A 12,570-nucleotide genomic window follows, 5' to 3' on the forward strand; every position below is an offset into this window, starting at 1 on the left:
AATATTTATTTTCCCATGGAAACCATTCTTCTTTAACCGAGCCCTTTGTGGCATTTTTGGCCTTCCCTTCTCTAACTTCAGGCGTTCCACCTTGAAACAATTTATCTTTCTTTCCCCAGCGTACAAAATTGACTAAAGACTTTATCAAGACTCTTTCCTTTGATCATTAGAACCATTCTCCCACTAATTCATATACATTTATTCCTCTCCAATTTATATCCATTCATATTTTGTATATATAGATGTATATGTAACAATATTCTTTTCCAGCTTAATTCTCTCCTTTTATAACCTTTTGTAGTTTTGTAGATTCTCCTTTCAAACCCAGGCCATGCTCTTAAAATCTTCATGAAACCAATTCTGCTTCTGTGAGATTCTGCTCTAAATTAATAATTCCACCCAAATTATTTCATCAGCTGAAAGTTTCTCTTGGAGAAGAATTATCTGGAGGTATTTGTTGTGTTTGACTTGCCTGGGTGGTGCTTTCACTTGTGTCCGTGGGGTTTGGTATCAATGTCAACAGCAGCTTGAGGGTTCTCCTTCTGCCAGGAACACGCAGGAGAATTTAAAAAATATGGGGGGAATTTTCAGAGTTATCTGGAGTAGCTTAATTAGAATTTTAAAGATGCTGTGAGTGCTTTTCTCAGAGCTCTTCCTGCTCACTGCTCTGTGGACCCAGGAACAGCCACAGAACAAACTTTGGTTTTCTCATCCATGGGGCTGATTCCATCCTGTTGTGCACAGTGAGACATCCCAAACAATCTCAGACGTGCAGAGAGGATTTGGGGATGGGTTTCTAAATTTTAGAGCCAATTTCAGCTGAGAAATTTCCTCTTGAGCTGCTGTTTGGAGAGTTTATTCAGAGGGAATGTGCTTGGCTGCTGTGTGAAGGAGGTGAAGGAGCTCCAGAGTGTAAAGTCTGCTCTTCACAGAACAATTACACTAAAAAAATTTACATTTTTCTTGCTCACAGAAAAACTAACATCCATTTCTCCTTGGGCTTGGTAGCCAAAGAGGATTAGCAGTAATAATATATAATAGTATAGTGTATTATATAATAGTTTAATTAACAGTGGCACCAATTAAAAGATTTCAGTTTTCCTCAAAAGAAATGTTCCTCAGGAATCACAGCCTTCAATGTTCCTCAGGAATCACAGCCTTCAGTGATGGTGCATTTTCCAACTTTAATTATCATGGGATATTTTTTACCAAGGAAAAACTCAAGAGCCTGTTCTAGATCAACTTAAGGAACTCTTCACAGCCTAGAAATTAATTAGGAATGAGATTATAATTTCTCTGTGATCACTGCCGGCTTGGATTTGGGTTTTCTTCATTTTCATCATCGTTCTTGTCCTCATCTTTCCCAAGCACCAAACCAGGAGAGTTGAACCAGGATTTGAGCTCCACCTTCGCTCAGGCACAAATCCAAATCCCAGTACAAACCCAAGGAGCCTCCGGGGCACCAGGAGATTTTTCCTTTTCCAAAATGAGCAGGAAATCGGAATATCCTGCCCTGAACCCCTGAGTCCAGCGAGGAATCTTCCCTCTGGCAGCAACGAGTCCAATTTAGGAACAGCCTGAGATTTGGTGGGACAGCAAATCCCAATCCTGCTCCAGCAGCACAATTAAAATCCTTTTAAATTCTTATCTTTAGTGGTTTCCCGGAACGCCCAAATGTGCCACATTTGCATCCAGCTCACGTTGATTTAGGGCCGGATTCAAACAATTCTCCCCCCCAAATCACCAGGGCGGTTTTTGACACCCTCTGATGGCCCCTGACCGCCCTGCTGTGCTGCTTTCCTCCTCCTTTTCCCCACAAAAAATCCTTTTCACCAAAGTGGAGATGATCCCCTCATCTCCTCTGAGTTCTCCAGCGTCTCACATCTTTCACGGAAAAAAAAATGGAAAAATTATGTATTTGCAGCGAGATTTTTTGTGAAATATTCGATATAATCTAATTTTTTCTAGAAGAGTATTTGGGATGCTCCCCATCCACACATGCATTTCCTCCTAGCTGATATCAGTGTCTGCATCCCAGCAAGAAAAATGAGAAATTTAAAATTTTTTAAAGTTTTAAAAATTTTAAAAAGTTGAATTTACATAGAACTACAAGGACTGTTTAAAAAAAAAAAAAACAAGTCAGTGTTAATAAAATAAAATATTTTCTAAAAATCTCACTTGGCTGGGGTTTAAGTGAACAGGATCCTTTTAGTCCTTTCATTCCCAAAACCTGATTTTTCTTGCAAACTAGCTCTCCCCAAAAATGGATATATTGATTTTTAAACCAAATGAATTAAATGGAAATATTAATTATTTGATTTTCATGCCAGAAATTGAAACGTGAGCCTCAATCTAGACACTCTCAGGTTTACTCAGTCAACATTTGAACGGGAAAAAAATCAAAGCAACCCTCTCAGAGAGTTTTATTTTCTAGACAATCAAAAAAAACTTCCAGAATGCTCCAAGATCCACAAATATAGTTCAGTCACTTCCACAAATAAGGTTCAGTTAATAAGAATTTGTCATCGTTACTGGACTAAAGGACTTTGGTTATGAAACTCTCTTACAAAACATCAGGAAATTCAACTACCACATTTGGAAGATTTACAAGGGCTTTGCACTACAAATACCAGTGCAGCGTGTATTCCTTCATAATGTGAAATACAGTGCATTTCTGTGCAAAAATACATTAAAATGTGTATTCCTAAACAAAGTACAACCAGCTAAGTTTTAAGATGTGTCGTCTTGACGGCCTTTAAAAACCTTTGAGAAAGATTCTATTAGAAATAACTCGCCTAAAAAGAGGATTTTTGATTCTTCATCAAGCACCACAGCAGGTTTTTAAACAGCCAACATGGTTTTCTCAAAGCTTGTAGAGGCTGGATCTACAAATGGAAGATTTCAGGAAAAAACATCCAGAAAACAAAATGGAAAGCACAACAGATTTACATGGACACCCTGGTCACAAGAACGTGGATAAACTCCATCCTCTTCTACATCCAAAGGCTGCAAAGACTCCACGGAAAACAAAACAGAGCAGCACAAAAATGACAATTTAACAGGAAAACCCCGAATTTGGTGGAATTTCCCTGTGGAAAAGCCGCCCCCCGCCCGCCCCTGCCCCCTGTGACAGCTCCATCCCCCAGGCACAAACACACAAGGACAACCCCAAAGACCAAAGACAGCAGGGGGAAGGGAAAAAAGAGCTCTGCAGCTCCCAAAAAGTGAATTTTCCCTGCTCCAAGGGTCTCCACAGGCTCGGAACTTCCCAACCTTGTGGAGCAGAGCTCGGCTGCTGTCCCAGCTCTCGTGGTTTCTACCAATATTTACAACCAGGTGGAACCTTCATGACCAGAGCTGGTCACTAAATATTCATTGGATCCTTATTTACATTCCTGCCCCGCTTCCATCAGTGAATCTCCCCAAAAAAATCAGATTATCCATGGCTCTCAAGGCAGAAAGTCCCTCCTTCATCACCCTTTAGTTTTGGGTGGGTTCATCAAAAATGCAGCAGTCCAAAAGAGGCTGGAAGGTGCTTTTCCAAATATTGCAGCAGGATTTACAAGCCCCACATTTTCCTCAGGTTTTCAAGAGCACCAAGGGGCCAAAACCACTGCAGGAATTTTCAGAGGAGCTCAACTCCCAAATGTGAGCTGTCCCTTCAATGTCCCTTAATTCAGATTGATTAAAAGAGGGGCTCTAGAGCAGGGAAATTTGTCTTGTCCTGTGTTCCAGCTCCTAAAAAACTCGAATTTCCATCTGTCCTGGAACAGGAGTGACTGAAACTCACCCAAATTAAGGGACAGAAAATAAAAGCAGCACATTCCATGGTGACACTCACCGAGAACTTGGACCAGACCACTCCAAAAGAAGAATCTTCACCTTCTGCTCTTTTCAGCAGCCACCAGTAAAGTGAATTATTTAAAATAACTTTGTTTCTTCTGTCCTCATCCTTCCTGGTGTGGCAGTGAACCCTTGGCTGCACTTGTGAGAGCAGAATCACCACTCACAAATAAATCTGGTGTGACAGAGGGACAGTTTCACTGCTGGGTGAAGCAGAGGGAGAAACTGAATTGCTCTTTTTCAAGAAAAGCACGAGGTATGCAGAAAATACCCTGGTTAATTCAGAGGGCTCTTGGGTTTTTTTTGGGTTTGCCAAGTGGAAAAATCTTTACACCAAAAACCTTCAGGAAACAGCACCAAGAGGGAGGAGCTGCTCGCTCTTCATCAGCCAAATCTACAGAATTCTGCTCCAAAAAGACTCAACAAATTTGCTTTTTCATGAAACACTGAGGAACAGCAGAGTGAAGAAGCACTAACAGTCTTATTTCACAGTATATTTGAGTTTTGTCCCTTTGTCAGGGGACAGGAGGTCACCCCTAGGCTAACAGGCTTTCTGGTGGTGCTGGGTTTTCTTCTAAAGCTTCCCAGCCTGAGTTTTAACAGCTTTAAAAATTTGCTGCTGGAAAAGGTGACAAAATCTCACCTCCTTTAAAAACCTTTAGCTGCCCCGGCAAAGAAACAGGAGGTCTACAGAGGTTTTAAAAAAAAAAAATTGGATAAAATCACAAAACATAAATCATGAGAGGACCCCCGAATTGTAAAAGAAATTACAGTAAAAGAAAAGAATTCCAAAAGGGCACTCAGAGCTCTTTTATGGCATAGCTGAGATATTTCACTGCTCCTCAGCTACACCAGGTGTGGATCTGGTTATTCGATCTGTCAGAATTCCCAAGGAACCTGCTTGACAGCTTTTAACTCCTATGTAAAAAGCTGAAAAGAATTTGGGCTCTTCTCTTAGTCCTGGCCACTAAAACACCATTATTTGTGCTTAATATTTAAGCCAAGACTACTGAGTGACAATAAAAACACAGCTGAAGATCTACAGCCTGAGCTCTTAGATGCAGTAAAAATTCAGAAAGAAAAGCTTGATCTTTAAATTCCTGCCATTAATTATGTGAAATAATTTATTCTTCCTGTCTATCCTTTCAGCAGCATATTTTGTTTGGGGTTTTTTGTTGTTATCCTGGTTTTTCTGCCCTGGTTTCCAGGTCAAATTCAGTCTCAGTGAATATTTATGGTTCATAATTCAGATAACACTGTCCTAAGAAGGATCACAGATTAGCTTGGAAAAGTCCCAAGGTAAGAAATGTAAACCACATTTTATGTCACCTTCAGAGAAAAGGTGGTGTCCCTGTCAGACCAGGGATTAATGACTCATTATTTGAAGAAATCTGTCCCCAAAACAACCCAGAGGTGTCCCACCTGCAAAACCAAAACCAGGAGGCAGAGAAACTCCTCAAGTCCAACCTCTGTGACCCCCAGACCAAAAACTCTTCCCAGATTCCTGATGCGCAGCACCGAAAACTCAAACAGCATTAAAAATTCCAATTAAAAACCAGAATAACAAACCCCAGCACAGCGTCAGTGATTGAGCAAACGTGCAGTCCTGTCACAGACACTGCCAGGGAACCTCTCAGTGCTACATCAAAACCTCCCTGTCTGAAACCCGCTGGATTTCCCGCTTGTCATCTCCATCCTCATCCTCCCCTGGCTCGTTTTCCTCGCCGGACTCGACGTAGATGGGCCAGTCACTGTCGGGCTCCCCTCTCTCGTGGCCCTCCGAGGCCGTTTCCAGCAGGCTCAGGGGGGTGGGCAGGGGCTCCTCGTGCGTGGTGGTGACGCAGGTGCAGCTGTCACAGAGCCCGAAGCGCCGCAGCCCCTGCGACAGCCCCGTGCTGAAGGTCCTCCTGCAGCCCTTGCAGATGATGGGCTTGTTGGAGCGGTGCACCTGCAGGGAGAGCAGCAAAATTGGGGGAAAAAAAGGGAGGTTTGGTGGTTTGGAGAGGTTGGCAGAGCGGGGGAGCAGCCACGCTGCAGGTGAAGGGGATCCCGTGGTGACTCTGGCCATAAAGATTTGAGCTACCAAAGGATGAAAATCGTGGAATTATTTGGGTTGGAAGAGACTTGGAGCTTGTTCAGCTCATGGAAACCTTCCACAGTCCCAACCTGGCCTGGGACAATGAAGGGGATCCCGTGGTGGCTGTGGCCATGAAGATTTGGGTGCCCAAGTATAAAAATCATGGAATTGTTTGGGTTGGAAAGAACTTGGAGCTTGTCCAGCCCATGGAAACCTTCCACAATCCCAAGCTCTGTCCAGCCTGGCCTGGGACACTTCCTGGGACACTGAAGGGGATCCCTTGGTGACTCTGGCCATGAAGATTTGGGTGACCAAGTATAAAAATCGTGGAATTATTTGGGTTGGAAAGAACTTAGAGCTTGTCCAGCCCATGGAAACCTTCCACAGTCCCAACCTGGCCTGGGACACTGAAGGGGATCCCGTGGTGGCTGTGGCCATGAAGATTTGGGCTATGCAAGTATAAAAATCGTGGAATTATTTGGGTTGGAAGGGACTTGGAGCTTGCCCAGCCCATGGAAACCTTCCACAATCCCAAGCTCTGTCCAGCCTGGCCTGGGACACTTCCAGCAATGGGGAATCCACGACCTCACCACCCTCACAGGGCAGAATTCCTTCCCAAACTCTCAAAAATAACAGATTGGGAGAACAAAATGCCCAAATCCAGAGTATAATCTGTTATACTCAGCTCTGCCACCCTCCCTGGCAGGGTTCATTATCTCAGTCCTTTCCTAGCTCTGCAAGCACCTCCAGCAGAGCAGGACTGGGGCGGATCAGAGCCTCCTGCACTTTTTGTCTCATTTCTCTGACTCAACCACTACCTCCAACATCCTTTTCCTTTACAGGATTTATTCCAGAGAGGGGATTTGTCCCTGGCAGGGTTCATTATCTCAGTTCTTTCCTATCTTTAAGCAGAGCAGGACTGGGGTGGATCAGAGCCTCCTGGACTTTTTATACCATTTCTCTGACTCAACCACTACCTCCAACATCCTTTTTATTTACAGGATTCATCCCAGAGCGGGGGGCTGCCCCTGGCAGGGTTCAATATCTCAGTTTTCTCTCAGCTCTGCAAGCATCTCCAGCAGAGCAGGACTGGGGCAGATTAGAACATCCTGCACTTTTTGTCTGATTTCTCTGACTCAACCACTACCTCCAACATCCTTTTCCTTTACAGGATTTATCCCAGAGCAGGGGGCTGTCCCTGGCAGGGTTCATTATCTCAGTTCTTTCCTATCTTTAAACAGCGCAGGACTGGGGCGGATCAGAACCTCCTGGACTTTTTATACCATTTCTCTGACTCAACCACTACCTCCAACATCCTTTTCATTACAGGTTTTATTCCAGAGCGGGGGATTTGTCCCTGGCAGGGTTCATTATCTCAGTTCTTTCTTAGCTTTACAAGCACCTCCAGCAGAGCAGGACTGGGGCAGATTAGAACCTCCTGGACTTTTTGTCCCATTTCTCTGACTCAACCACTACCTCCAACACCCTTTTCATTACAGAATTCATCCCAGAGCGGGGGGCTGTCCCTGGCAGGGTTCAATATCTCAGCTCTTTCCTAGCTCTGCAAGCATCTCCAGCAGAGCAGGAATGGGGTGGATCAGAACCTCCTGCACTTTTTGTCCCATTTCTCTGACTCAACCACTACCTCCAACACCCTTTTCATTACAGGATTTATCCCAGAGCAGGGGATTTGTCCCTGGCAGGGTTCATTATCTCAGTCCTTTCTTAGCTTTAAGCAGAGCAGGACTGGGGCAGATTAGAACCTCCTGGACTTTTTGTCCCATTTCTCTGACCCAACCACTACCTCCAACACCCTTTCCATTTACAGGATTCATCCCAGAGCGGGGGGCTGTCCCTGGCAGGGTTCAATATCTCAGTTTTTTCTCAGCTCTGCAAGCATCTCCAGCAGAGCAGGACTCGGGCAGATCAGAACCTCCTGGACTTTTTGTCCCATTTCTCTGACTCAACCACTACCTCCAACCCCCTTTTCATTCCAGAATTGATCCCAGAGCGGGGATGTGTCCCTGGCAGACTCACGCTGAGGGCGTGGCTGCGCAGGTGCTCCTGGCGGGTGAAGCGCTTGCCGCAGGTGTCGCAGGGGTAGGGCCGCTCGCCCGTGTGCGAGCGGATGTGGCGCTTCAGGATCCCCTTCTGCTTGGCCGTGTAGGGGCAGAACGGGCACTTGTGCAGCTTGATGGGCACCACCAGCACGTCACCTTGGGGACAAAACACAGCGGGTCAGAGCGGGGATGTAGGAAAACATAGAATTACACAAAGGTGGTCATATCACAGAATCATAAAATCACAGAATCACAGAATCACAGAATCACAGAATCACAGAATCACAGGATCACACAATCACTGAATCACAGAATCACAGAATCATAAAATCACTGAATCACTGAATCATAAAATCACTGAATCATAAAATCACAGAATCACAGAATCACTGAATCACTGAATCACTGAATCACAGACTCACACAATCACTGAATCACAGAATCACGGAATCACAGAATCACTGAATCAGAGAATCAGAGAATCACAGAATCACAGGATCACAGAATCACTGAATCACAGAATCACACAATCACAATCACAGAATCACAGGATCACAGAATCACAGAATCACAGAAATCCAGAATCACAATCACAGAATCACAGACTCACAGACTCACACAATCACAGACTCACAGAATCACAGAATCACAGAATCACAGAATAATGAGGTTGGAAGAGACCTCTAAGATCATCAAGTCCAACCTATGCCTTAACACCTCAACTAGACTATAGCACTCAGTGCCATGTCCAGTCTTTTTTTAAACACATCCAGAGATGGTGACTCCGCCACCTCCCTGGGATGACAATTCCAGTGCTTTATTACTCTTTCAGTGAAAATTTTTTTCCTAATATCCAACCTGTACCTTCCCTGACGTAGCTTGAGACTATGTCCCCTTGTTCTGTCATTGCTGCCCGGTGGAAGAGACCGATGTGAGGTTCTTTATTTCAGCTCACAGGGGCACACAGCGCCCAAATCTTGTGCCCCAGAATACAGAGTCGATTTGTGGTTTTTATAGTTTCAAATGATATTTTAACTAACCTCCACCCCGAGATACTTATAATAGATAAGTATCTATTATAGATACTATAGATAATAGTATCTATAATAACTAGATACTTATGGGATAATAGATTATCCTATTTCTTAGTTACTATCTTAAATCATACCTATGCTCTACCCTGTGTTATATTTGATTTGGTTAAGACAAAGCTTCTCAATTATCTCCTGGGCTGGGGTCATATTTAAACAATGGTTTGCAGCTAATTGCAGAAGCTGACGTTTGTTCCAAGCTATCTGTAAAGTTCACATTGTGCATCTGTGATTCTGTGATTCTGTGATCTTCTACCTTCCCCCAGCTACCCGCAGTTAGCTTAAACAGAAATTATTTTATATTTATTATTTTATATTTATTATTTTATATTTATTATTTTAATCCTCCACACCATCAGGGACACCCCGGGCTGCTCATCCTGCTCCAGCCCGTGGTGGAAGCTGCAACTCTTCCCTCTCCCTGGGCTTCCCTGGGATTCCCTCCCTGTGTCAATTCAGGATCCATGAGCTGCAGTGCTCTAGGAAATCAGCCTGGCTGCTGCTCATGACAGCAAAAAGTTCATTTTATTTCAGGGAAGGACAAAAAATCTGCTTGGTGGGAGCTGCACCTCTCCCTGGGCTCGACTTCCCTGGGATTCCCTCACCTTGTGCCAATTCAGGATTTACGAGCTGCAGTGCTCTAGGAAATCAGCCTGGCTGCTGCTCATGACAGCAAAATGTTAATTTTATTTCAGGGAGCCTTTTAATTGAGGACTAAAAAATCTATTTGGTGGGAGCTGCGCCTCTCCCCGTGCTCAGCTCATCTGGGATTCCCTCAGCCTCAGGATCCATGAGCTGCAGTGCTCTAGGAAATCAGCCTGGCTGCTGCTCATGAAGCAAAATGTTAATTTTATTTCAGGGAGCCTTTTAATTAAGGACCAAAAAATCTGCTTTTAGTGGAGATGGGTCTTTGCTTCATCTCAGCCACTTCCTTTTTTAAAATTATTAAACCATTAGCATTAAACAGCATCAGAAATGAAAACCTTGAACACAAACTGCAGGCGGGATACACTTAGTCCACGTGCTTTCATATTTAAATATGAAAACACAACTCTCTGTTTCTATTCCCTTCCTGTTGGGAATAACAAGATGAAGAACTCCAATCTATTTCCTGACAGTATTTTACTGTTCCTAAAACCAAACCACAAATAAGATGCAATTTATGGAGTCAGCTGCAAGAACAGAATTAAATTTGAAGCTCCCATTTTACAGAAATTTGGGCATTGCAGTTTGTGCGGTGTGAAACACCCAGGGCAAAGAGAAGACTGAAAACCTGATTACCTCTGGGAACAGCAACCCCGAGGAGAACCTCAGGGAAAGTGAACCTTGAGACCCCCCGAGTCCTCTCACCTGTGTCCTCTCCGTACCAGTCGCTGTGAATGTCCACCATGGAGCTCACGGCCGCTCCCGCCTCCTCTGCCCTCCCCTCAAACCCCCGGACAAAGTGCTGCACCACGTCCTCCTTGCCGGGCGCCGCGCCGCCGCGCAGCAGAGCCTCCAGGAACTGCTTCATGTGGAAATTATTGCAGGCCAGCTCCACGGGCTGCCCCTCTTCCAGCTGCCCCGCGGGAAACTGAGGCAGCCGCTCCTCCACCTCCGCCTCCGCCTCGTCAGGGTCGAACTCCACCTTGGGTTCCACCCCTGGGGGCAGCGCGGAGCCGCTGCTCGGGGGGTCCCTGGCCCCGCACGGAGGCTCCCGCTGGCACTGCGGGGTTTTCTCCTTCTCCTGCGGCGGGGAAACTGAGGCACAGCCCCTGAGGGCCGAGGAGGAGCCCTCCCTGGCCGAGCTGCCGCTGTCAGCCTGGTAAAACGCCGCCTCCCGCTCCATCTTCCTGCAGATGTCCAGCGAGGACCTGATGTAGGCTTTGCAGAAGTTGACCACGTCGGTCATCTGCAGGTAGCTGGCGGCCGACATCACCTCGATGACGTTGTCACCGCACAGATCCAGCTTCCCGGAGTAGAGGAAATCCAGGATGATGGAGAAAGCCTCGGAGGTGACGATGTCCAGCGAGGCCGTGCTGTGGCGCCCGCTGTCCTGGATGTAGTGGATGAGCAGCGCTCGGAAGTAGCCGCTGTTGGCGAACAGGATGTTCTTGTGCGCTTTGAAGATCCTGCCCTCCACGATGATGCTGCAGTCGCAGAAGAAATCCCGCTTGCGCTGCTCGTTCAGCTCCCCCAGCAGTTTGGTGTAGTAGGACTGCACCTCCATGGCTGTGCGGGGAGAGAGAGGGTCAGCACCGGCACGGGGGGACACCGGTAACGCCACCGCGGGGACACCGGCACCGCGGGGACACCGGCACCGCGGGGACACTGGTAACGCCACCGCGGGGACAGCGGCACTGGGGGGACAGCACCGGCACCGGGGGGACACCGGCACGGCGGGGACAATGGCAGTGCCATCGCGGGGACACCGGCACTGGTACGGCGGGGACAGCGGCACGGCGGGGACAGCGGCACGGCGGGGACAGCGGCACGGCGGGGACAGCGGCACGGCGGGGACACCGGCACGGCGGGGACACCGGCACGGCGGGGACACCGGCACGGCGGGGACACCGGCACGGCGGGGATAATGGCACTGCCACCGCGGGGACACCGGCATCGCGGGACACCGGCACCGGCGCGGGGGGACACCGGCACCAGGGGGACAGCGGCACGGCGGGGACAGCGGCACCCCGGGGACAGCGGCACCGCTGTCCCCCTGTCCCGGTACCCCCTCCCACTGCCGCCGGGACACCGCGGGTACCGGGACAGGGGGAGCCGTGCCAGCGCCCCGGAGACACCGGCAAGGATCGCCCTGCCCGGTGCCGGGGGTCCCCCCTCCCCCCAAGGACCGAACCCGCCCGGTACCAGCAACCCCTGGAACGCCAAGGAACCGGGACACCCCACGGTGCCCAGAACCATCCTGCTCCGTACCGGGATCCCTCCCGCCCGGTACCGGGGGTCCGTCCTGCCCGGTACCCACCGGCTGTCCCGGAACACCAAGGACAGCCGGTACTTCCCGGTACCAGCATCTCCTAGGATGCCAAAGCCCACTGTGCGTCCCCCGGTGCCGGCGTCCCCCGGTGCCGGCGTCCCCCGGTGCCGGCGTCCCCCGGTGCCGGCGTCCCCCGGTGCCGGCGTCCCCCGGTGCCGGCGTTTCCCGGTGCCGGCGTCCCCCGGTGCCGGCGTCTCCCGGTGCCGGCGTCCCCGGTGCCGGCGTCCCCCGCCGCGCCAAGCACCGACCTCCCGCTGGCGGCATCGCCCGGAATGCTAAGAACCGTCCTGCCCGGTCCCTCCCGCCTCTGAGCACCGCCCTGCCCGGTCGCGGGGTGCCCCGGATCGCGTCCCCGCCCGCCCCGGGGCGCGCTCGGTGCCATCGCTCGGTGCCATCGCTCGGTGCCATCGCTCGGTGCCATCGCTCACCTCCGCCCGGCGCCGCTCCGGCCCCGCTGCGGCCCCGCCCGGCCGCCGTAGCCGGGCCGCGCCGCGGGGGCGGGGCAGGAAGTGACGTCAGAGCCGC

The 12,570-nt window shown here is 48.8% G+C and overlaps 1 protein-coding gene across 2 annotated transcripts; it reads right to left on the reverse strand.

The window, feature by feature from the left end:
• Positions 1–2,351: 2,351 nt before the first annotated feature.
• Positions 2,352–12,543, reverse strand: ZBTB8B (zinc finger and BTB domain containing 8B). Of its 2 annotated transcripts, none has more exons than XM_063419199.1 (4): positions 12,474–12,543; positions 10,422–11,282; positions 7,958–8,136; positions 2,352–5,791 (listed from the first exon to the last, which is right to left on the reverse strand). In XM_063419199.1, exons 2-4 carry the CDS (start codon positions 11,278–11,280, stop codon positions 5,483–5,485), a joined length of 1,347 nt encoding a protein of 448 aa, XP_063275269.1. In that variant the 5' UTR covers positions 11,281–11,282; positions 12,474–12,543; the 3' UTR covers positions 2,352–5,482. The 2 variants fall into 2 exon arrangements, with proteins under 2 accessions (XP_063275269.1, XP_063275268.1); XM_063419198.1 differs by lacking the exon at positions 12,474–12,543 and adding an exon at positions 12,294–12,465.
• Between the last annotated feature and the right edge of the window lie 27 nt (positions 12,544–12,570).

This window comes from Prinia subflava, chromosome 24, assembly GCF_021018805.1.
Source record: "Prinia subflava isolate CZ2003 ecotype Zambia chromosome 24, Cam_Psub_1.2, whole genome shotgun sequence".
Classification (NCBI taxonomy): domain Eukaryota; kingdom Metazoa; phylum Chordata; class Aves; order Passeriformes; family Cisticolidae; genus Prinia; species Prinia subflava.

What these genes read in the sequence shown, in the direction of transcription:
- ZBTB8B (XM_063419198.1), bottom strand. Translation starts at nt 12,453, where the DNA reads ATGGCACCGAGCGATGGCACCGAGCGATGGCACCGAGCGCGCCCCGGG. An exon ending in CTGGTACGGAGAGGACACAG is followed by an intron (nt 8,137 to 10,421) that starts GTGAGAGGACTC and finishes TTTGTCCCCAAG; the next exon opens with GTGACGTGCTGGTGGTGCCC. An exon ending in TGCGCAGCCACGCCCTCAGC is followed by an intron (nt 5,792 to 7,957) that starts GTGAGTCTGCCA and finishes CTCTCCCTGCAG; the next exon opens with GTGCACCGCTCCAACAAGCC.